The sequence below is a fragment of the Ascidia mentula genome, chromosome 2 (genome assembly GCF_947561715.1).
Source record: "Ascidia mentula chromosome 2, kaAscMent1.1, whole genome shotgun sequence".
In the NCBI taxonomy this organism is placed as follows: Eukaryota; Metazoa; Chordata; class Ascidiacea; order Phlebobranchia; family Ascidiidae; genus Ascidia; species Ascidia mentula.
In genome coordinates, this window is record NC_138567.1 from 203,339 (window position 1) to 226,329 (window position 22,991).

General features: G+C 37.6%; 1 protein-coding gene, 1 long non-coding RNA gene and 1 pseudogene across 3 annotated transcripts in view; 1 reads left to right on the plus strand and 2 right to left on the minus strand.

The window, feature by feature from the left end:
• Window positions 1-1,281: 1,281 nt before the first annotated feature.
• The window catches only part of LOC145889438 (MAP kinase-activating death domain protein-like), a 66,414-nt pseudogene continuing 44,704 nt past the window's right edge, over window positions 1,282-22,991 (minus strand). The window contains exons 7-31 of the transcript XR_014399498.1: window positions 12,659-12,790; window positions 11,037-11,282; window positions 10,842-10,922; window positions 10,489-10,652; window positions 10,222-10,347; window positions 10,057-10,166; window positions 9,794-9,961; window positions 9,432-9,577; window positions 9,319-9,373; window positions 9,039-9,224; window positions 8,776-8,918; window positions 8,302-8,460; window positions 8,025-8,178; window positions 7,541-7,678; window positions 6,530-6,600; window positions 6,196-6,331; window positions 4,787-4,908; window positions 4,290-4,422; window positions 4,047-4,238; window positions 3,696-3,860; window positions 3,347-3,407; window positions 3,078-3,184; window positions 2,752-2,763; window positions 2,406-2,475; window positions 1,282-2,339 (exon numbers count right to left, since the gene is read on the minus strand). The product of XR_014399498.1 is annotated as an MAP kinase-activating death domain protein-like (transcript). The remainder of the gene's footprint in view (window positions 2,340-2,405; window positions 2,476-2,751; window positions 2,764-3,077; window positions 3,185-3,346; window positions 3,408-3,695; window positions 3,861-4,046; window positions 4,239-4,289; window positions 4,423-4,786; window positions 4,909-6,195; window positions 6,332-6,529; window positions 6,601-7,540; window positions 7,679-8,024; window positions 8,179-8,301; window positions 8,461-8,775; window positions 8,919-9,038; window positions 9,225-9,318; window positions 9,374-9,431; window positions 9,578-9,793; window positions 9,962-10,056; window positions 10,167-10,221; window positions 10,348-10,488; window positions 10,653-10,841; window positions 10,923-11,036; window positions 11,283-12,658; window positions 12,791-22,991) is intronic.
• Window positions 14,623-15,730, minus strand: LOC145889446 (uncharacterized). Its single transcript, XR_014399510.1, has 3 exons — window positions 15,622-15,730; window positions 15,366-15,517; window positions 14,623-14,762 (listed from the first exon to the last, which is right to left on the minus strand). It is a non-coding gene; the product is annotated as an uncharacterized LOC145889446 (long non-coding RNA).
• Window positions 16,329-22,991, plus strand: part of LOC145889440 (uncharacterized) — a 102,203-nt gene continuing 95,540 nt past the window's right edge. Inside the window, exons 1-3 of the mRNA XM_082980398.1 lie at window positions 16,329-16,432; window positions 19,064-19,127; window positions 19,892-20,011. Coding sequence (XP_082836524.1) covers window positions 16,415-16,432; window positions 19,064-19,127; window positions 19,892-20,011 — 202 coding nt within the window. The 5' untranslated portion in view covers window positions 16,329-16,414. The remainder of the gene's footprint in view (window positions 16,433-19,063; window positions 19,128-19,891; window positions 20,012-22,991) is intronic.

Sequence of the window (22,991 nt, forward strand, 5' to 3'; positions counted from 1 at the left end):
CAAAATGCAACTTAGGTCCTCAAAACGAATGTTGCTTTTTTGTATCTTGATGCTTGTACAATTCATTTAACACTTGCGCAGTATTTATCAAAATTAACTCGAGTAAGCACATCCTTCTCGCCCCTGCAGCATAGAGCATTCTGACGTAGTTGTACAAGAACTAGTTTATAAGCACATCCTTCTAGCCCCAGCAGCATAGAGAATTCTCACTTAGTTGTACTAGAACTAGTTTATTACTTTGAAGGTTTATTGTAAACAGCAAACCCTCAACGCACAACCATAAACAAATTACCTAATCCTAACTTCTTCGCGGCACTTGTCGCAACTGGGTTTAAGACCGCATATCAGTAATTATATTAAAATAGTTTTGCCCGCGGGGAATGCCCGTCTTGTACTCCTGCGTCATAGATAGTCTCAGTTCCGTCACAAGGCAACCGGTGATGCGTTGGGGTCAATTTTCTGGTTGAATGAGCAAGAAGTCACGTGGTGTAGCCAGGGCGATTTTCAGCGTGTTTAGTGCAGTTTTAGTGCATTTTTTGCTCTTCTCAGTCAGTCAGACGTTTGGTGCAGGGTGCTGTGAAAAGTTTAGTTGAAAAACCACCAAAATGTTCAAGGGGATGTAGCTCAAAATTGAATCACAGAAGTATACCTTAATTTGTGATTTTATGTTAGGCCCGCCTCTTGGCTACGCAGTAAGGTGAAAATTAGTTGCAAGATAGTTGCTTAAAGCACCACCTAGGGGTCTTTTAGGCCCCCGATTAGTCATTATTTTAGCTAAATTGGCTGCAAAAAAATGTAAGATGGTTTTGCGAAAAAATGAATCACAAAAACCTCATCCAATTTGCAATTTAATGTTGGCCCTAACCCTTTTCTACGCAATGGCAAAAAAAATTGTCACAGGAAAGTTGCTTTGGTTGCCCCCTGGGACTGTTTTTGCTATCCTATAGGACAAAAGATCCTCCTGGAGGCTCCTCAGATCCTTGCTGTGTTTTGGCGGATGCAGCTGCAATCAATTTTTTTTCTCTATGAATAGTACCAGTAGATCTTCATGGGTCACTGACCACAGGAATTGTTGTTGGCAAAAAAGCAAATCACTCAGTATGGGTATTAATGGTGATAGCCTTCAAAACTAGATTTTTGGGATTTAATACTGATATGCGGCCTTAAGCTGACTTAATCGCTTAAGCTGTCCTGAAATACCAATATGCGTCCTTAAGTGTGGGGGAATGGGTAGATGGTAAACTCAGGTCAATTCCACATAACGGTAGCGAAGAATTTATTTGCATTTCTACACAATACCACGACACTTTTGTGTGCAAATATACGACATTATAAACCCACGTGACTCTAAACACACGTGCACCGATGACGTCACAATGACGCAATGAAGGATTCGACAATTAGTTTAGTGGAAAAACTCTGCAGACAGATTTCACAGTCGGAAAAGTTGTGTTGATTTGGTAAAGATTTATGTTCAGTGCTTTCAAGTGTGGAGAATTGCAAGAAAAGTCATGAAATGAGGAATTGCACGAAATAAATTGCACTCACCAACAATTACCCTAAAAATTTAAATATTATTCATCTTCTATATTTCTTATAAAAAATAAAACACAATATTTGCAATCCCCCGATAACGTGTAGATAATAAAAACGTTCTACATCTATTGTGACGCTTGAATATGACGTCACGGGGTAAGTTGAAATTATTCTCAAAAAAACGAAAGTAACAAAAAAACGTCAAAATGGACGACCACCGAATTTTTTTGAGGTAAGAACGTATTCCCACCAAACACTACCCAGTCTTACTCACACAGATCGACAGAAACCGTGACGTCACAACATGATCACGTGATCGTTTGTCACGTGGTTGGTTGAACACAGAATACACAGTGAGCTATCGATGAAATTACACAAGAACAAGGAAACTATACAAAGAGTTGGGGGAGAAGCAGATTCAATAAAGTTTCCACTGTTTATCTCGAGTTTACAAAACAGAAACTCCACGAACATCTTCTTTTACAACAACAAGTTATTTTAAAAACCTGCACGTCAACAACAATAGGTTGGTGAAGCTTAACAAACTGTCTTCACATAAACATATTTCTAACAACACGCAAACCGACTTACTACCACAGCACCAATCTATATGCGTCGTGGCAAGATCAACAGCACCATCCAGCGGTAGGTATAATCGTATCAAACCAACCGCATGGTGGGGCTTCATCTGTCCGCGCGTCTCGCAGCAGCAACGTAAGAGAAGAGACAGAGCACAGCGTAACAAATCTCATTTGCGAGCGACGACTTGAATTTGTGTATCGTCACCTCGTCGGTGTTGCGGTCTGTGACGTAACAATAACACATTCAGCGTTTGAGGAAAACCTTATGACGCAACAAAGGATTCTTACTGTATTCTTCGAGAATAAATATTCCCTTTACTGTGTTGCATTTGCGGATCGTTTTTAACCCGAGGAAAACCTGGAAAAGAAAACAAGATTTCTATGCCAGCCACGTGCTTTTCAAGGTCATTTATCTCAAGGTTAATTGCAACAACTTAAAACAAATACGAGCGGATTCCACAGGATTAAAAATAAATAAAATATGCAGTGACGTCACAACAACATGCAAACATTCATTTGTGAAAAAAGAAAATCTTCAGCAAAAAAATATAAACTTCTGTCCACCCGTTATCATCACAAACAACAAACAAAAAGACACAACAACAACAACAGGAATAATCGAGTCATGCTATACCTTGTTAACTCCCTGAAATACAAAAAAGCCGGGAAATTAAACAATAAAAATCACTCACAATTGAAGCAGTTTATCGCTTAATAATTTTACCACCAAGCTAGAAACAACAACAGGTTTTCAACAGTTTTCGGTTGTAATGTTACAGATTCGGAACACAATTATACTGGTTTGTAGCGTCGTACAACTGCACGCACTGCATCATTTAAATACAATCAGATAATTATGTGAGAACTTTAAGGTGGAAACTCCAGTGAATATTTAGCAAAGCAACACAAACAGCTCGATTCAATACAGAGGCAGCATTGGATAAAATGACCTCAAGTTACCTGACTGTTGATGAACTTTAGATTCACCCCATCCAAAGTGACCTGGAGTAACCCACATTCACCAGTTTTCATGTCTTGGATAGGGAATTCCCCGCCCAATTCCGGTTCTGTTGACAATAATTAATGACGTCACTTTTTGTGTTGTGGTTCGTTGGCATAGAAATCATATAAACTAGCTTTGTATTTTCATTGTTTTTGTGCCGGAACATTGAGAGGAAGTGACGTAATTAACAGACGACTCAAATAGTAGAATAATGAAGGGGAATCACCGTTATGTCTCGCGGCAGCTTTTTCCATGGCTTCTTTGACGCAATGATACAACTCCCGACACTGAGTGAAAATAAGAACAAGGAAATTACACTGGGACACAAATTCGTCACCAAACCACAAGACTGTGTAACATAGAAATCTGTGCGAATGTTAACGGTTACGCATGATCAACCACCTGTTATTATTTGTTATATATTTGAACAGTTGCTAGACAACCTCCAGGGTATCCATGACAACACCACATTATTGCACAGATTTCTATGTTACATAAGCTTATATGTGGATGAAGTTTGGCGAGGACTCTGTGTTCTGATGTATTTTAACAAAACACAAAACACTTGAACTCACTTTCTTGGTGTAAAACTTGTTGAGTTGGGTTTCCTGGCCTTTTCGTTGCCACAAGCAGAGAACTTTGGTTTTGGGACAGAAAGTCATGTTAATCAACTTCTCGTACCACCACCGTTCACAAATCGTCCCAAACCCGCTTCGTAGGATGATCGCATCGTCGCATACCTTTCAACATACAACACACTGGATGAGGGAACCGTAAACATTTTGTGAATCTTTTGGTGAAAATTCGTGCAGGAATTCCTCGTTTACCCAGGAATTCCGCGAAATAAAATAAACGTTTTAACGTGAAAAAAATTAGGAGATGACGTCACTATAGAATAAAGTCGACGTCATCAAGTAAATAGTAACCTCCATAAACAAAACGTCTCCTGTTGTGTCGGTTCCGGCGTGGACCACGAATGATTGCTTCCTTATATGGCGACTTCCGCACGGTTTCAAGTCGATCGCGTTGCCATGGATACCCTGGAGGTTGTCTAGCAACAAATTCACTTCCGCACTGTGGGACAACCCCACATGGGACTTCCCCAACAGACGTCGGACCTGAACATGAAAGTTTGTGAAAAACTTGAAGTTGTTAATTTATTTTTCTACCTTCCGTTTAATGTCGTTGGTTGGGACGTTCATCATCACCATGTATGCGATGAGGTTGTAAAGCATTGTTGACAGAAGTCTGTCCTCGTCGTCCTCCAACCTCTTGCGTTCACTCACACCAAGTGCTCGGTATCTAACAATCAACCGAACGTTTCCAATATTATGTTGCTGTCAGGTATATTGTAAGCTGTGACCTTCTGGTTCAGTTAAACGTGGATTTTTTAATTTGCTGACGTTCGTTTGGCATCGAACCAGGTTAAAGATCAACGTTTAACTGAGTCAGGAGGTCATTTGAAATAACAACACTGTCCAATTTGTCAATCAGTGTTTTATTGACAGATTTAGTCTCTTACAGTAGCAAGATATATGGTGGGCATTGCACTGATTTCAAAGCATTTAAAACTTAACCAATTTATTTTAAACCTCTAAATTTAAGTTTGAGTGTCATCTTATTTTAAAAAGTGTCATCATGTTGATGTTATGAGGGAAAGTTTTACCTTTCAATCATATCAGTTGGTCCCTGGTCCATACCAACCGCATCTCTCTCCATGGCAACCGCATCCAAAAAGACATCCTCCCAAAACTGCATCCGATCCCAAACTTTTTGATCGCTCCTTACCTGTGGGAAAATTCATTTTAATTATTTCATGTTTCTGGTGCTGTAAGATCATTGGATGAACTTCTTGTAAGAAGTGATTCAACTTAACTGAACAATTTAATAAAATTGTGTGTTTTTACCACTGTGGAGAATTACACTCAAAACGTATGCTACAGTTTTAAAAGTTGGTATTTTTAACATTTAAAGCGGATTCATGCAGAATTATATTGAGTATCGAATATCGCATACACATAGTTTGCATCAACACTAAGCTGATTGTTTAAGTGCAAGAATCACTTTCATCCACATTCACATACTTCGCATTCAATAGTTCACAGTCTGTTAATTTCTACATGTCAATACATTCATGTCATGCACTTATGATTAGTTAGATGTTGTTTGCAAGCAGTTGCACAGATTCACAACTTACCATGTATTTAATCTATCAAAATTAGCTGGTTATCTATTATTGCAAGCTGGAATATTAAATAAGATTTCCAGGTAGTGATTATGATGAAAGGTGATTGATAACTTGTGGCTTGTGTTGCCAGGCAACCGATTAGTTTACCATTCCACATGGAGGCATACATGCATGATCGGTAAAGTCACAAACAAATACATTGAATACATAATGCTACTTACACTTAACACACAAACATTTCAATTCTAAACTTGTATTTTAAGCAACTTTTTCCTATTCATTGGAAACATTTCATGTGGAAAATATTGTTGTCAACTTGAAAGGTTGTGATTATTTCACAATATTTAGTTTTTTGCTTTCAACGAAAATATTTAAGACACAAAATATTCTGAAACTTTAAGCTGGTGTGTTGGTTTGTGTGCGGAACACTCAACACCACAGAGTGGAACATGCCATGCTAGTGCGACACCAAGTGGCCATTTTTACTCAGATTGAAGGTGGTTTCCAATGCAGCGCCCTCTAGCTGCATGATGATTGAATGCTTTCCAGTCCCTTGGTGGCAGCAAAGAAAACAAGTAGGGAAACTTATTGGAAAAGTTTAAACAAATCAAATGTGAAATGGGAGATTCAGAAGCAAATTAAAAGTTTTCTAACTGGATTTCAGAGAAGAAAGATAATAATAATAATAATATAAATCCACACTCACCAATACAAAAAAATGCATTTAAACAAAGTTTTAATATGAGCTTGTGACATCATAAGGATGCTGTGCACCAAAGTAATCTATATATTTGTCGGGAAATGCAGACAGTTGCATTGATTGATGGACGAACTCAAATATGGAACGGTTTCTCAATAATTAGTTTTGTGAAAGTTTAAAGTTGTACCGAGCAATCCTTCGAAGAGAAAAACCCTCTCCTCATCCTCACTCATGTCCGAATCGATTTGGATCAACTTTCCGTTACGATAGCGCAGGTCACATGACTTGTCATCGTTTAGTTCCGATGTAACACTTGTTTGTTCCTGCAAAGTTAATGATTTCCATGATTTGTTGGAATTTTAGAATAAATTATGAAAAAATCATTTTAATATTTGAAATGTTTCTAATATGTTTGAAACCTTTCTACTAAAAATTATGAAAAGTCAAATCCATCAGCAAACCTAAACAATTTGTGTTACATAGAAATCTTAGATTAAAAAATGTCAATAATTTATCCATACATCTGTGAGTTGGGCTGGGACGCTATGAACACTGATGTTGTCACGGGAAGATTCACTTTTTTGTGTTGAGACTGAAATTGAACAAAATATTTGAAGGCAGTTTCACCATGATCCACAAATTACTTCCAATTAGCACAAGAATTACCACAACATATATTCAATCCCCAACATACAACAAATATGACTGAAGGTTTTACACCAATGGTTTCCAATCTTATTACGGCACCCCCTGGAGAAATTTAAAATATTTTGGTGGCAAACCAATGAACGAGGGCCACGAATGCAACAATCAGCCTTTCTATCTGGTGGGGTTTTATCATAATAAGAATTTGATATAAAATTACATTGCTCGTAAACTGCATGGTGAAAAATGGCCAGAGTGGAAATAAAGAAAAGCTCTCGTACCACTGAAAGTTACAAATTGCACCACACGGTGTCGCTCTAGCTGGGAACCATTGTTTTATAATAATGAAAATAATGTACCTTGGTATGACATAATATCAATACTGGACACAAAAATAATATCATAAGCAACGTAAATTATGACAGCTCAAATATATATTTTATATGATTTCCATGTTACATGGATAAAAGTAATTGTTTCACAATGATTCATGCAACACCCCAAAACAAGTCATGCATGACACAGTGGCCTACCATGTGGTCCACCGGCATATACTACAAGCAGCAGAAAACAAAATATTGTGATTAACATTTTGTCAATATCAAACTTTCCACCATCTTCCACTTCTGTAAGTGAATCCATTGTTTTCTTGTTTGTTTATTTTATGAATGTGACAAAATTATCCATGGCTTGTTACAACTTGTTGTTTAATAGTTTGGAATTTGTAACAATGAATTATTAAAGCAGGATTTTTTTGTTCAATCTACTTTCACTTTTCACACAAACATAACAACAGGATGAATTTTACAAACTTATGTAAAGTCGACGAAACAAATTTCACACAACAAAGATGAAGCCAGGATACAACATATCCAACAACACGGTACCGGTATCTTCCGCAAGACTTTGGGTTTCTAATACATCACTAGGTGGCGCAGCTGTCACTGTGTCACTCGGGGGCGCCGTAGGTTGATGCAGGTTGTCCTGGCTGCTCGGCAACCCCTCAAGGTCGCGACCTTTCAATTCTGCTTGCATGTGTTTGTGTTGTGATGTAACAATGGTTGACGAAAGTTGGTGATTGTGATGTCATAAAGGGTGACGTTTGTTAAACATGCAAAAAACAAAATATTTCAATAATTAAACTGGATTAAAATTTTCATGCTTTGCAAAAGTCTGCATTATAACATGCCAGAAGAAGTTTGCAAACAATCAAATGATTTTAACTGAAAACAAGAAAACCAACAGTTTCATTTCCTAAATTTACCAAAATTAAATAAAACAAGATTTAAACTGAATGAAATGTTTTACACAAATCATGTAATCTTGACCAAGTTAAAGTTGATTATTCACAAAACATAGAAATGACAAAACCTTTTGCATAATAGTGTGTGTGGCAAATTTCCAGAAGGTTGAAAGTGGAGGCCATTCCACCAAGTCCGTGTCTTTCATTGTACGTGTGTTCGAGTCCATTAAGAACACATTTAAGCAACTCCAGCATGCCACGATAAACTTTGATGCTGACTTCCTGCAAATATTCGTAACAATCAGTGTTTTAATATTCAGTCGTATTAAAGTTGCATCGATAGCCAGAGAATAACAACCTATATTCCAGAATTCATCTACAAAAACCAAGAAAATGGTAACTTACAATATCTTCAACATAATCAGTATTTCCCTCATCCTGTGTTGATTGGTTGAGTCGTTGAAGCAGAAACAACCTCAGAGATTCACATTCCATAAAGCGACGAACCTTCTTCACATTAAGCCATCCGACACCACTTCCCTCCAACACATTCTGTGTGATTTCCTGAAAGTTTTATATAATTAAGAATCCACAACCAACCACACGTAATCACAAGATACAGCTGATCAATGGAAGCATAAGCTGATTAGAATTTGGATTTAGCTTCAAATTTTTGTTAAACATAAATTATGTAAACAGCTGAAACCAACAAACTTTGGTCAGAAACTTGTTAAGATCAAAAAATAAACAATACCGACTGGTTTAAAATATTTTCCAGCAAGTAAATGTTTCTTTCAAATATGAGTTTTCAGATAATTTTAAAGTTGTTTAATCAGAGAGTTCCATTAGGAAATAATAATAAGAAAGTTCTCTGATTACTTTCAGAAACTGTTGATTATCCTTGTTGTTGAGGTGGGTGGCGGAGTTGGTTGCCGGAGAAAGAATCTGATTGGTCGGTTGATGGGCAGGAAGCGGTGAACCATGACGTACAACTCGATGGTCTATCAGTGTTTTTCGAGGAGCTGCAAGGAAAAAAAGTTGGGTTTCTGTCTCTATTTTAGAAATAAATTACTTCTTTTAAACTAACAACTTCACGTCTGTTACAACAGGAAAGTTTAGAAAGTGGGAAAGTGATTGTTTACCCTTCACACTTGGGAATGGAGACCTTCTCTCTGGAGCAGGTCGGGAACCAATCGAGGATTTAAGATTTTGAATAACTTCATTTGTTGCGTCACTATCACTGCTAGCTGACGACGTTGGGGTGCTTGAGGAACTAACCAGGTCGCTTACTTCACCAAGGTCAGTTGCAAGGTCGTTAGAAAGTGACGCTGTAAATATATCCATGTGGTGTTTTTACTTACGGGAGTTAAACATGAAAACATAAACTACGCAACAACAGAACAATGGTAAACATCACAATACCTTGAGGTTTTCCTTTTTGCTTTTTAACTTTGTCAGGTTCTATGTTTTCTTCTTTCTACAAAAAAATTTTAATTATTGTTGTTTTGCATCAAAGACTTGCATTATCACAACACAACCTTTTGGTCAGGCTCTTTTTCACAACTCGGTGGCAGTATTTCTTTAGGAGTAACTTGATTTTGTGTTGGAACAATTTGAGCTGAATCTTCTTCGCATGAAGAATATGAAGTATCTGTATTTACCGAATGCTCACTGTCGCTTCCTAGGAGAAAAGCTCGTGATGAATCGAAACAATTTTATATGAACGACGGGTCGACGACCTTTCCAACACCAGATGCCAGTTCACAAATTAGTTTGTGTCTGAATTTATGTACATTTGCTAACATGTTGACGTTTATATCGAATACTTAAACTCATGTTTGAGTAAAATTGGATTTGAATTTATTGCAAAACACCCCCATAGTGATTATACCCTTACCACTTTCATCTGTGGGTGCGTCTGAATTATGCTGACTCATGATTTCGTCAGCCATTGTTACAGCTGCAACCAGTGTGCTACCGCCCTCTAGTGTTGTGTGGTTGACAGTTTCAAGTGGATGAGTGAACCACTTTGCTTTGTCCACGATTTGTAAAGGATCGAAAATATCTGAAGACAACAAAGTGAACAAAACTAATGAGAAAACTATCTTCGGTAGAAACATAATAAAAATTAACCATAATGACATCGAGGACAACACTTACTATTGTTTATACGTAAGAATGCAACATTGTTTGGTGACAATGACCATTTACCGAGGTACTCCACAGCTTGTGTTTGGGAAAGCTGGAAAGTGAAGTCAGATGGTTTCGCTCTGTTAAAAAAAGTTTTAAAAAATTTCCTTGAACCAAGAAGAGACAAATCTGAACCTTGATTGCATGAAACTGTAATGTTGGAAAGCAACCACTGGTCTGGGGTAGAGACGTAGCGTCCTCGTGTGGTCGGTGTAGAACTGAAGTGTGTTTGGTGAGCATAGAAATCTTACCATCGCCACTCTGTGTTACAAATTATCTCTTGTAATTACACGAATTTTGTTGACATAAATAAAAAATATTTCGGTAACAACTAAATCACAATTTTACACAAAAATTACAATGAAATTAATTTACAAAACTGAAAATTAATTTCTTCTGCACCTAGTGGCAACATCCACTGAATCAACATTATTCCCGTAAATCAAGGGATTAAAAGATTTGTCTTTTGATTCGTGAGATTTCATCCAAGGGGGAACATTTCCATTGCTTGTTTCGAAATTACGGAGATCGTGGATTGGGGGATTTAAACTCATGCTTGCAAGAGCCTGAAAACCAGAAGGTTTGAACACAAATTTCTGACAAGAGTTAGAAGAAAAGAAAATCACCAACTTAATCAACACAAGCTATAGCATAGTGTAATGGTATCACATGATTTTGACTGCAAAGTGCACAATGGTGTTATTCTATTTAACTTTATCCAAACCAGTTTAAAGTTAACTTAAATAAATCTCAACCTGTTTCAGATGAGTTTTAAGTGTGGTCGCTTCCGGTTCGGGCATTTTTGGCAAACTTTCCCCATTTTTTGGTGGAATCATCTGCATTTTAAGCACAAATATCCATTGTTTGTTTAAGTTTTCAACAAATGGATAATTGTGACTTTATGTTAAAAATAGTCGGAAACATGTAAAGGATCTTCATTCAAAACTTACCTTATTAGCATCGAGATCAACTTTCCAAACGTCGGATGGAAAATAAAACTTTTTCTTTGCGTCGAAGAATGAACTCGGGACCCCGATGACGTACGGGGTCGGGGCAAGAAGAAGTTGCTCGGAACCTGGCATACACTGGGGTAGAAGGGGAATCACCGGAAACATGTATTGTAGGGGGTAGAGCATGCTGATGAGAGCCATGATGGACATCGAGAGTGCATTGTAATCCCGGGATACCAAGACAACCTGAATATTCAAACTGTTAGTTAGGTGACGTTTGACATGCAACAATTGCACATGTCAAACTTTACTTGGCCATTTGCCAACAAAAAAAATTAGAAAAAACAAAACAACTGTTGTTTGTAATGTTTGTTCATATATTCCCTGCTTCATGACCATCACAGGTGTTATAATATGAACCAGGGACACATTTTGTCAACAGCTTTAAACTAGACTTGCCATTGTTATGAATTATGCATAAAACATAAAGGTGAGTGTTTGTGAGTTACCAAAGTTACAGCATTAACCTTGTAGTTTGGAACCTAAGACAGGTTTGTACTTTATACATGGGTGGATTTGATTTATATTTGATAAAGTGTTAATTGAAATTTTGGAAAACTTTATTTCATCCATAATTACACAAAAATTAAATTAATGTCAATAGAAAATCATTACAAGACGATCTCAAAACATTATCTTAACGCAACTTTCTTGTTAATTTGTGACATTCTAAAAGTTCCCCCATCAAGTAAGACGTGGAACCTGACCATGTTAACATTAATAATTGATGACAGAATATTCACTAATAGCAAGAACAAGTGCCTTTCATGAATCGCTTTCCTATAAAAAGTTAATACAAGTTGATCCGATAAGTTGAAACAGTGTGCACTGCCTTAAATTCACTGAACATTTGCTTCTATGAAAAGTTAGACATGACTTTTAAGTAATTGATTCATGTTCCACAATTGTAAACACTCAGAATCGTGCGGTGTTGTCAAATACATTTTAGTTTCATCCAAATATGGATGGTGGTTAGTTGTGGGAAGTTATGTTGGAAATAAACCTTGCTAAGCTGTCGACACCTGTGTTGGCAAACAGTGAAATGACGGCTGTTATGAGAAGGTTTGTTAAACAAACCAAACATTACATGGCAAATACTAATTAACAAGCAATCAGGATACAATCAACAGTTAAGATTGTGATGTCGCAAAAGGAGGCAGTATTAGAACTATTAACTATTGATTATTGTTCATTCTTTGAGATTGACACAAAGCGCCTGTTGGCAAAAAATCAATAAAATTCTGTGTGTGGTGAATGCCATGCATTAGATTGTGCTTCACTGGTCAATAATCATTCCATCGCCTTTTACCAAGAAAACAAATGCAAAATATTTTGAACAAAACGTTTGTGTCAATTCTGTCAGAGTAATATATGAAAAATCAAGCTCCTGGCTTGTTACGAAATGTGGCTTCAATCAAGCTTGGCTGCGGTGCCACATTAGCTTATGATCAAGATGAAGATTACCAAGTAAAAGTCTTGGATTATCAATGGGGTGATCTTGCAATGTCATTGGATACATTCCCTTAAAACAAAAAGTTATGTTTTTACAAATAAAGTCATACCTTATGCTCCAACATGACGGCTGAGATGACCTCCAAGCAGAGATCGATCCCGAGAAGTTCAAGAGGAAGATGAAGAGGAAAATCAAGGAGGGAGAGACGAGTTGGATCGGGAAGAGCGATCACCGATGGCGACTGCATCATAACAAACATTTTAATTTTCAGTTGATTTTCTTAAGACACGAATATATTTTGTTAAGCATCAATTTTAGTGTCTCTATAACTCAACACAACTGGAATATTCTAAACCCAGATCACTCTCTTAAGCCTGCTTCTGTGTAATAACCCAAACCCCTCACACGACTGAATAACAGGAGACTCACACAATAAATTATAAAAATGAGAATAAATATAAACAAATGTGATGAAATGTGAGTAAACAATATCAACTCATAACAGAAAAACTATTTTATTTATGTTAGTTGTACCTTAAGTTCAAGTCACCAATATAGGAAATAATCTGACCACTGTTAAACATATATAATTATTAACATTGATTGAAAGATTTGACAATATTTGAACTCACCAACATGTCGGGTGGGAGAAGTTCAATCAAAACTTTGTTCTTTCCAGGAATTGAAACGGGACAGGCGATCAAGCGTGAAATCCAATTTTCTATTTCTCGGACGTCATGAAGAACCACCCCAGATACATTGTTGCTACGGCAACCGCTCAGCACAGACCACACACTAAATTATTGAAATGGTTATGAATCACAACAAGGCCAGCATAATGGGAAATGAATACAACTAAAGTTGACTTTTTGTTGTTTTAACATTAAATCAGCGTACAATTTGATTAACACAATAGATGTGATTGTGAAGGTTGCAACAGATTGTGGCAAACCACATTCTAATCCACTTCCTTACTCACAAATGATCATTATGACAGAACAATACAACAATTGTTAAATGTCAACTCCACCTGTCACTGTGTTTTCCTCCCTTTCCGTTACGAGCGTTCGTTCGTTGATAGCAAGCCTCGATCACTTGTTTCAACGTTAACAAACATCTAAATGAGGAAAACAAACTATTTTCACAACACTTCAAACAATATATCTAACATATACAGCTTTTTATTTTGAATGTGTTACCCAATTTAAAGTAATATTGCAAGCTTGTAATCACAAGTTTTGGTGAAGCAATATTTGGAAAGTACATGAGGTCGGTGAGCTCAAGAGAAAAGAAATCAATGTTGTTTTAAATGATGCATTAAAATTATTGATCCAGGTCAGTAGGATGGAGTCAAGCTACTCATGTTGATGTAAAACATGTTGAATTGCCGTGAGTGAACAGAAAGTTACAGACTCTGTATAATGTCACGTTCTTCATGTAAACAGTGCCATGCACTTAAATGCATTGTATGCAGATTTTAAACAGTTAACTGAAAGCTATGATAAACCAACACCATTGTGATAACTAAAGTTTAGTTCGCACACATAATAAAACAGGTTTGATCGCTTCCACAAGATATAAAGTGTAATTGTATATTCATCATGTGAAAATGGTGATTAAAACCCAAAACAAACTTCTTCTATGATGAAAACAATGCATATTGATGTCAGACAAACATTTTAGTTAAACACGGGTGGTACCTCCTGAATGTTGATATAAATGGGTGTCGACTGATGATACAGAGTGACGTCAAACTGTGGGTTCTGAAAGCTCGATGTTTCCGTTTGTGAGGACTCGAGTGGACGGAACCTGGGAATAAACAGAGACAACTTAGACAGAAGTTTCTTGCATGTGAACTTGTTACAAAATAACAATGACAACACTTTTAGTATTTGTGAAAAAAGATGTCTAAATATGATCTAAAGTTATAATAAGTGTAAAGGATCATTTTGTGCAACCTTCAGGAACAGAATAATCTATTTGAAATAATTTGGATTTCCGTCACAGTAAAAATATTACACCAGCTGTTATTGTAACGACCTCTGCTCTTGTCCAAAGAAGAAAGTTTTCCACTTCCTCCTGAAGCATCCGAGTTTGTCTCCACATCACAGATGTTGCTCTCCAAGCTCCCAACAGATCTTGGAGATTGAGGAGTTGCACTCAAACTCTTTCCTCCTGAAAGCTGATCATCATCATCAGCTACATCATCACTCCTGGTAGCAAAACTAACACTTTGCATTCACACACAACGATAACAAACCAAATAAAGCAAGTGTTGCTCTGATAAGTCTTAAAACCTTGTTGTTGTGTTTAGCAGTGATACTTGGTTATAACATATATAGATGTCAGTACAATACTTACTAATGGATATTTACATGCATGGAAAGTATTGATCCAGGTTAACTACAGGGAGTCTATTAACTTAAATGTGAGACATGACGACCAGTTACTGAATGTGACATTTGCACAAAAGTTCACAATCCTATAGTTACAATGTACTTTAGCTTGTGTATAGGATTAAGGTTTGTTGTGTTTTTACGTAATGCACAAACCTTTTCGTTTTAATCAAAGGTAAGATAGTAATGCACATCCATCAATTTTTATTACTTTGGATAGTAAAACGATTTATTTTGGGGTTTCAATTCCATATTTCAAACTCCACACTCCTAAGCTGGAGCCTAAATTAGTTTTTCCAGGCAGTCCTCTTAATCAATAATTTAAAGCTTGCATGGTTTGTAATGGATGAAGGTTTCACGGTGAATCACTTTCAATATGACAAGTTTAGAAATGGGAAACATTTGATAACTTGCTCTTACTTCAAAACTTGTTTTCTTCTGGATTTACTTTTCAGCTTTTCTCAAAAGGTCGATAAAAGTTGACACAGACCCCATATCGAACATGGCCGATGTCTTTCTCAGTCAGTGTGAAAACAAACGACGATGTGTCTTCATGGAGAATCTGATTAGGTCTGTGGAAATACAAGATGTAAAAATTGTTACCCTTCGTTTTGAAATGAAAAAGATTTTACTGCAACAATATTCATAATAAATATAAGTAAATTTGCATGTTTACCTTCTGCATACATTAACACAACCTTCAGGTTGACAGAAGTAACAAACATCATCAGAAAAAGTAAAATCAGAATAATCTTTCTCTGGGTATCTGGAACACAAGTTGTAAAACAGCTTGACCTTTTCAAACAGAATTGTAATTGATTGTACAAGCATAAGTGTCTACATGATCTAACAACAGCACAGTGTCAGAAAAATACCTAAAATGAAATACAAGTTTATAAATACAAGCAATTCAATATATTCAGAATAAAACTTTCCAAATTTGTTTCTTCCCGGGTCACATGTTCATTTGTTCCGCTTCATTGACTTCGTTTATTATTTCTATATTTTCGTTATTTCAAGGACAAGTTCGGTATAAAGTGACCATTTTTGCCAAACTAGTTTATAATCTTAAATAAATTTGAAAAAATGTATCTCCTGTCGTATTAATCTTGGTAGCTTTGAATTGAAAAAGAAAGAATTGTAATCAGTGTTCTACAGCAATGCCTAACTCCGTCTGCATCCTTTGTTCCGTTTCCAGTTGTTTGGGGAATTTGGTCTGGAAATACGCGTGCTACACTTTATACAGCGAAAAACTTAACAATACCACACACAAAAATCCTCGGACGTTCGCTTGTCCTTGAGGTGGAATGTAAACGGAGGAAATTCGATATTCCTCCTAACGACGGAAGCTCGAGAACGATTGAGTTCCACAAGAGAGTGTGCGTAGCGTACGTGTAGACTGCTTTGGTGTTTTAAGTCTGAAAGTTACATTTGCATATTTGTAAACAGATTACTCGGCTCACACAATCATGGAAATTCATTCAGATGTAAGTAATGCATGCTTAGAAACATAGAAATCCTTGTATATGTTACCTAACTCTTACAATACTTGTAGTTAACGTCTAAGCAAAGTTCTTGCATATTTATAGGCTACCTAATACGCAATAATATGAATTTTTAAACATTATCTGCTAATTTCAACAGATACCTATGTTGACTTAACTTAACAAGCAGATCCGTGATTAGTTTTTCCAGCGCATACCCAGCTAATTCATGAAAACATATAACTGTGCATATTGGATTGCTTCACTAACGTTTGCAGTTATTTTCACATTAAAATACGGTAATTCGAACGTGCAATGCTATACGCATATACTTTATAATAGAGCAAAAATTCTGTCGCTTGTTTTGTAACAAACTGTGCTGGTTTGAATTAAGATGGTAAAGACTTATTTCAATAGCAATATAAGACAGAGGTCAAATCAATGAGACAGAACGCAGTGAAATCAGATGCTTCGTATTAAGTTGCCGCTACCGACGCAAGGCTTTTGTGCACCCTGTGGAAAAATACAATTGTTTCCCACTTTTTTCTTTTTCTCTTGTGTTGATAATTTCGTGTGATCCAATCGTATCTGGAATCGCCATTGTTGACGTCACTGAATGAAAGCGAAGATATTCGAATGTGTTTGTCGTTTGGTGAATTGAGACGCCGTATTGTTGTTTGTCGCGTTTCGCTAAACTGTCTCTGGTTTCTTAATCACCATTTTGAGCGCATCCAAGATAATAATTATTAGGCCCTTGCATTCTCCCCTACCGAGTTTGTCAGCCTTGAACAATAAACGTTGTGGGTGAAGAAAGGGTAAAAAAGAGAACGAACGAGAAGTTTCTGGAAAGATAGACTGAGGAACAACGCACAAAAAAGCACACGGAAAATACACGATGACGTTTTGCATATTTGGTGGTTTAAACTTTTTTGTAAAGTTGTTTATACTTTGTGCGCATTTGAAAACACAATATGACGCATGCAAGAAATACACAAACATAAAAAATGCGAAATTCATTTTTCATGGTAAAAAGTAGCATAGGTTCGTGAACACCACCTGGCAACAACGTTTGTTTTGTTAGGTTTGGCTGTGACGTGTTTATGGGCGTCGTTTAGTTCGACAGTCTCTGCGGGAGGTACTAGAGCTACTGGAGCTGAGAGGTGCTGGAGCGGGCGCGAAACTGCACATATCATTGTCGCAGTGTCACCGTATCGAAACCAAATAACAAAGAAAGTATTTTTAGTACTCGATGTTGTATGACGTAGAATAGGATTTGGACTAAGACGAATAAATTAAACTTAAAATTACACCCAAGCAAGGGTTATGACCGAATCCACAACCGAGATAACAAGAATGGAATTTGTGCATCATTTTCGATAGAATTGAAGGGACGCTGATGTCGGCGGCTTTAGTTTGCTTAATAGAATGTTCATCCGGACAGTCATAGTGTGGAATCGGTGGCCACACAAAAATCTGTCTGTTGACAAGCATTCGCCTCATTGCACTTGATATATTCCACGTTTGATGACTTATTGAATCATTAAGAGCTTGAACCGAGGAACAATAACTTACGACTTGGTAGTGACCATCTTTTGTAAATTGTTATGAACCAATTTGTTGTTTGTCGTTACGATTGTATCAATTAATTGATCAAATTTTCGTTGCTAAATAATGCTCTTCTGGTAAAATTTTCCCATCCACAGAAACGAACAATTTCATATGAGACATTCAGTTGCTGCAGGTTGTTTTTCATTTATGATATGTTGAAAAATCACTTGGGCTCCAAATTAAGCCTGCCGGTGATCTCTTTCTTCAGTAGTTTTCGCTAAATCAGGTCTGTACACTGTAAAGAGTGCTCTCACGTCTCCCTTCTTTGCTTTCTTCTTAGTCCAGATACATTTAGGCACAGCGCAGTAAGTTCCTGGCATTGTTATTAACTGTCTTTACTAAAAAGAAACAAAGTCAAAAGAAATTTTCAACAACGTTTTGGTATTTTTAAAATTTTTTCAACCACACAGACAACAAAACCGCACCATGAGTGCCAGTGTTTGGTTGAATGAGCAAAGATACACGGCTGTTGCCAGGGCGATTTTCAGCGTGTTTCAGGCAGTTCTAGTGTGGTTTTCAGGGTTTCTAGTCGGGCAGTCAATTGGTAAAGGGTGCTGTTGAAAATCTTCCAAAATATTGAGGTGGATTTTGTGGATGAATTACAGAAATTCCACTCTATTTGTGATTTTCTGTTAGATTTTCACGTCTTATCGACATATTCTGGTCCAAATTATTTGAGCGACAACTACCTTAATCGTTCTATTTCGGGCTAAAAAAGCAGAAAAACATGTAGGTTTGTTTTGTGAAAAAATGAATCACAGAAAGTACCCTCCATTTGCAACAAAGTAAAGTCACTAACCCTCCTCTACACAATGCAATCAGAATTAGTTGTCTCATAACTGTTTTTGCCCAACCCAACTATTTTGATGACTTATTTTACAACTTAATTGAATGATGGAAATCAGAATCAGATAAAATTATTGCAGAATAATATTGGGAGTAGTTTGTGTTATTAACACAGGACAGAATATTCGTGCGTTAATTTGAAATATAATTTGTGTTGATGTTGCATTTATTTCTGTGCAGAATCCGAAGCTTCAGTCGGACAAGTTTGGCGAACATGAACAAGTGGATGGATCAGAAAGCAATGGTAAAGTTTGGATATCACTGTGTGTTGTTTCTGTAAAACTCTACACTTGTGTTTGCCAACCTGTGGTACGCGACGGCATTCCAGGTGGTTTGCGAGCACCTTTCCATAATTAGCCGATATAGTTCGAATTTAAAAAATCGTAAGTGATCTCGGTCGACTGCCAGTGCTAAAGCCTGCTTGTGTTTTCTTGCTGTAGATTACTGAATTAAAAACTACGTGAACAGACTTATTTATTCATGGAAACACACGTTTGCAATGCCAGGCGGCGTAAAGTTTAATTTGTTCCAACTAGAATTTATCACGTGACTGAATTGCAGCGAATTAACTATCAGAAGACCGTGTGAACGTAACAGCGCCATGGCGAGAATAATAGCAGGCAGAGAGTCTGTCGAAGGATTAAGAATGGGCGTTTTATAACGAAGTGTCAGAAAAAATGTGTCGTCCAGCAAGATGCAAGAAAGCTTGTGGTAGCTCTTGCAGGAAAGCTTAACTCCGCCTTCATCCTTTGGTCCGTATGTGTTCCAAATGTATGAAGAATTAAGTAGGGAAACACGCGTGTTGCCACAATCCCCTAGGTTACTTTGTAACACTTAACTAGGTGGTACGCGTCGAAATTGTTCACCTCCAAGTGGTATGCAACCATATAAAGGTTGGGAATCACTGCACTACACAGTGGACTATGATCCAATATTTCTATTTTATTTAACTTTCACCACTAAATCCTACATTTGTTGAAAAATATTAAAACTGGATTAAATTTCAAGTGACAGCAAGAAGTGGAGAGAGTGAAATTCCATCAGTTGATGACGCATCGCCCGAAACTACCACTGTTGTTAAGGTACAACAGCAAGGAAATGTTGAGCAAAGTTCACCACAGGAAACAGGTAAAATAATATAACTGAACCTCAAGTAGTTTGTACATGCAAATATGTTGGGTGTAGTTGATAATTGTAGAGCATGTGGTGGCGTACGGCACAAGAGCAATGAAATAACAAACCTATGGTTGAACACTCAAGCATTGTAGTTTAATACAAACTGAGCAGACACTAAATTGTTTTTAGGTTAGTTTACTATTAACTTTAATTCCAACTCTCTATCTCTAAAATGGGTTTCTTTGTCAAGTTTTATTGCTGTTGTACTTTTTGCCGACATGCCCGTGTGTACAACCTCAGTCTGTGATGTCACAATGACGTCATTGATTGTGTGTTTGTACGGCTTGTCCCTACTTTAATGGTGATGTATTTTGGTGGTTTCCCCACTTTGGGAGCATACTTTAAACTCTTATACTCTAGGGTTTTTCCACTTATACCCAAAATGTGTTCATATTAACTGTGAACTTGGTTAATTTGTTTGGTAACTTGCTTCATGCTTCACTGCCCATCTGAAAGATGTTTGCAGACCATGGTTGAAGGCATCATGTGGGTTCTGGTTGGGTTGTCCCTGGCTAAAAACATACATCGCTCTATTAACGTCACTGATTGAAACATCCACTTTTGCCACAAAATGTTTGAGTAAATGAAATATCAAGAAGTTTGGTATAACTGGGTTAGGGATTATTTCAATCTACACGTCCAACAAATTGCTCCATTATTTTGTTAAATATTCTGAGATTTATGATAACATGTTGTAATTTAAACTAACGCCCACGTAAGTTTAGAGAAAGCAGTGGTTTATGCACACCAAGTGTAAGTTCAGTACAAACATATAAATATGACAATCTTTCAATCTTTTAATTTGTTTGTTTGTTGAAACTTTTTTCTGATGCTTTTACTGGTTGATGATACGACTCCATAGCTCCACCTTGTGGAAGCACTAACCCAAACTTTTCCTCAAAGTATTTATTCCCAGCATATGTTGGTGTTGCAGCAAGTCCATGATTTCATTGACAACAATTGTGTTTTAAAGAAACAAGTGGGAGAGATCGATCCTCAGCACTTGATGATGTCACCGACGACCAACTGAGTTTTGAATCTACATCGGGACAAACTGATCATCTCCAACACACAGGTTAGGAAAACATTGAGATATTTCATTTGGTGCCCAACGGATGACAGTGATTTGTATAATCACCACAAAGTGTGAGTGTTTGCCTGGACTTAGGTTCGACACTTACCAAGTTAAGTACATATTTGGAACATATCAGGTAAACTGGCGTCGCAGCCAAGCTAGGTCAGCCATTTTTTCCGACAAGTTAAAGTGAAATATTAAAAATCAAGCTCCCGGTGAGGTTTGAACTCACAACCATGAACTTTCCAAAACTGTCTGCAAGTATTTTTCGTGCGTCATCAGACGATGTATGTGATTAGGCGAAATATATATCGAAGACGTTTCAATTAACCAAACACTTTACACATGAAAGTAGTTAAACCTCATACACAAGTTTTGCTATCTCAAAGTTTCATCAACAAGCGTAGATTAAATATTTAAAAACTGGTGTAATATCAGTGGATTCAGGAGTAATGTAGGACTGCCATTAAAAATTAACATTTCGTACAAATTGTCACCGATATTTACAACACATGAACCCATCGCGCCCATAAGCATACGTCGTTTGCCTTTCAAGATACCGTGTTCCTCGGCGAAATCGGACATGAGAGGGCCGACATAGGCGCGACCCACCTCAGCAGACTTAAAAATTGGACTAAAGTCGGCATATGTTTGCCATAATTCGCTGGGGACGTATATGTCACACTCCACGGCTCCTGATTTGATTCCAACCAGCAATGTTTGTTGGGTTATCGTCGGCTGCAGACGTGAATGCGGCTTGGGTCATGCAGCTGGAAACGCGTGAATGCGCGGATCTTCTCTCTTCACCCGATTCCATTCACACTCGTAAATCTCCTTAAGATTTTGACCGAGACCGCGAAGATATGAAGAGATTTGCAAAGTCTTTTCACGAATCTCCACCGTGCGTTCAGGGTCGTTGAAAGCAAATCTGTCGCTGCATCGAACGCACCGGTGCCAATAACATCCGTGAAAATTGTACACGGTGTTCGACTCACCGGCATAACCGTCAAGCGGGACACGCTTCCGCCCAAGACGTGTTCACCTCGGTTCATTTGCCGTTCAATACGGACTCGATCGACAACCGCCAAGCCAACCATTCGTCCGCTAGGAGGCCAAAACGCCGTTTTTTTCGTCAAGTATGGTGACGTCATAAGGCCCAACAAGCATGGCCTGACGTATAATGGAGATATAATGAATTCGCTTCCCAACCAATAACAGCCTTGCACAATAAGGCGTCTTGACCTAATTCCAACGCGCGAATTCGCTTTTCGTCGCGTTTGTGAAAACGGGAAAATATAATCTCTCGGCCACCTCGCAGATTATCTCGTATCAGATGGAATACGTGCTTGTGTCGCCGGGGAAATAACGCAAAGCATACGTCATCGTTGGTCTCAATCATATCACGTATAGCGGGTTTTGTGACACGTCGTTTCGATGCCCGTGCGCCAACGAGCTGAGATTTCGCATGGCTTCAACGAATGGAGTGACATCCAGCATGTTGTAATGAATAAGAAAGTCCTTCAGTGTAGATATGTTCCGTTCCTTCCACACGCGTAAACAACCGTCTTAGACCTCTTGAGAAATGCCTTTACACTTTAGCTTGCTGAAAAAGACCTCTTTCGGCGGTAAACAACGCAAGTTTAACTTGGCGAAGTCGTCGAGAAGCTCGTACGGGGGAAACACCTTTAGATTTTTGACAAATGATTTCAAAAAATTGGCGTAGGTCACATTCGGCGCAGTGTAATTTCTCGCGTCGAGTAAATCGCTTGGTTTGAACGCTTAGGAAGTTGTTGGCTTTCATTGCAACGATAGTGATATTATCTCTCTTGCAACGATCGAATGAAACATTTTCGAGTC